The 2,151-nt window shown below is 33.8% G+C and overlaps 1 protein-coding gene across 1 annotated transcript in view; it reads right to left on the bottom strand.

Moving 5' to 3' along the window:
• LOC106476766 (excitatory amino acid transporter 3-like) overlaps positions 1-2,151 on the bottom strand; it is a 14,154-nt gene that overhangs the window by 10,082 nt on the left and 1,921 nt on the right. The window contains exon 2 of the mRNA XM_022380533.1: positions 495-615. Coding sequence (XP_022236241.1) covers positions 495-615 — 121 coding nt within the window. The remainder of the gene's footprint in view (positions 1-494; positions 616-2,151) is intronic.

The raw sequence follows: 2,151 nt of genomic DNA, 5'->3' as shown, positions 1-2,151 counted from the left end.
GTCTGTTCGTGGCAACTCTGATCTTTTCTACGCCCCCTCTATTCTTGTATATAAGTGCGCCAGATAAAGCGAAATTAATTATCGGAATAGAATTGCAGACAGACAGAGACGGACAAGTGAGTCAAGCGCGGCAGTGGCCGTAAGTAAAGTGCGTGAATCGTTGTGAATTCTAGCGTATGTTTAAGTTAAAGTGACTGTGGAAATTAAGTGTATTGCAAAGTTGAATTGAGAAAGAATAAACTAGTTTTATTTAAGAAAGGACATGTATCGCTGAAGTTTCTCGGAAATAATTTCTACGGAAAATTAACAAACGAACACAGAGACGTAACAATATCCTATTGGTCATCTAACTCCAAGAGAACAATGTACAAAAACATTTTGGTAGCTTCGTTAAGCTTACATACTTTCAAGAAATCATTAGATCAAAATATAAATATGTTTTATGTTAGAATTCATCTAAAAAAAATCTGTTCATTTATTTACAAATTACTTACCAACGAAATTAGTTTCATGAACATATTCTATTCTTTTGTCAAATTCCTTGTGTTGGTGGGCTGCTTCTTCACTCACATTTATTGATAATTGTGCTTGTCTTTCGACGAGAATCGTGGTTTGCTGAATTAAAACAAAGACGATGGTTGAAGTGGTGAAATAGAAACTAGTTCATACTACAAAAAGTTTAGTAACTATACGATAAATTTTAATTATTAATATCAGAACATTGCGTTTGTTTGTAAACAAAGTAAAGCCGTGTAACTAAAAATAAAAATAATTTTATAAAAACTTACTAAAAACACAGATAAATTTCCTAGAAGAATGAACATAAAAAATTAATTTAGATGAATTAGTCTATATAAATATAATAGTACTGTCTGTTGTCTGTCCATGTAACTATTTTGCAGGGTGTGGATGGATGATCTCGAAAAATTGGTATGGAGGCTCACTAGGTCCATCAGGGGTACATACAAATTTTCAGTTTTACTTTTTTTACCACTACTTCACCCCCTGTAGATGGATCTTCACCAATTTAGCTTGAAGGTTTGTTGGGTCTGTGCGAAGATACATGCAAATTTGTGGTTTCCCATTTTGTGTTTTGTAGTTTTTATGGGTTTTTTTTTACAATTACATATAAGATAACCTTTCAGTAAGCATGAATTTGCACAACGTCCGTCCAGGGGACTGGTACTCTAGTTACTATAAATAAATTTATAAAGAAGAAAAAAAAATATATCTGCAAAAATTCCTTCAATTTGTGAGAAATGTTTATATCTATATATACATAACGCACAAAAAATCTGGATGTTTGTCTGTTTGTTCATTACTTAACTACTCTTAGGTCACTGGACCAATCTCAACCAAACTCTGTGGGATAATAGTTTGGAACAAGGGGCATGTTAATGAGTGGCTCTCAACCCCTTCTACCTATATACTTGCTGTTATTGAGCATTTATTATCTTTGAGGTAAGTTAACTACATTCATAGATGGCGCCATGTTCTTATACCAAAATTTATTACATTTTCTATAACACATATACACACAGTGTGGTGTAAGCCACACAAACGTCTTATATATTTCAGATATTCAGAGCTGGGTGTTGAAAGCGGGTAATAGAAAGCACGCCTACCTACAAAGTCATCCTGACTACCGCACAGTATATAACATCTTTAAAGTATATACATATTGAGTTCTTATAGCTCATAATAAAAACTATTGATGAGGTACTTGTTGTTGTTTATCATTAAGCACAATGCTACATAAAGGGTTATCTGTTTCTAGCAGTGTAAGTCCACATTGCGCCACTGGGGGGAATTGACAAGATAATAATAATATGTTACGTTATAAGTAAATTGTTTGAAAGTTAGGATTTCCGTGTTATTTATCATTTTTTTTAGTTCATAACCCGGACAAAGGACGGATACCTCAGCTTGTATTTTATAATTGAAGGGTTTTCTACTTTATTTAAAAGTATTGTTAGACAGTGGTGTGAAGGGTTATAAGAATAATCCCCCATGTCCCCTAGGACTGTTGGGGTACTATTTCCCGACTCTCTAATTTCCCCTATAACAAACTTCTATGATGGATAGACAGCGAGGTTAACCTTTGACCAGAAATCTTAACGAATTTCCACTGTACGTGAAGGTCAGCTTCCT

Source organism: Limulus polyphemus, unplaced genomic scaffold (genome assembly GCF_000517525.1).
Source record: "Limulus polyphemus unplaced genomic scaffold, Limulus_polyphemus-2.1.2 Scaffold11500, whole genome shotgun sequence".
Classification (NCBI taxonomy): Eukaryota; Metazoa; Arthropoda; class Merostomata; order Xiphosura; family Limulidae; genus Limulus; species Limulus polyphemus.
This window is presented reverse-complemented; position numbering and strand designations above follow the sequence as displayed.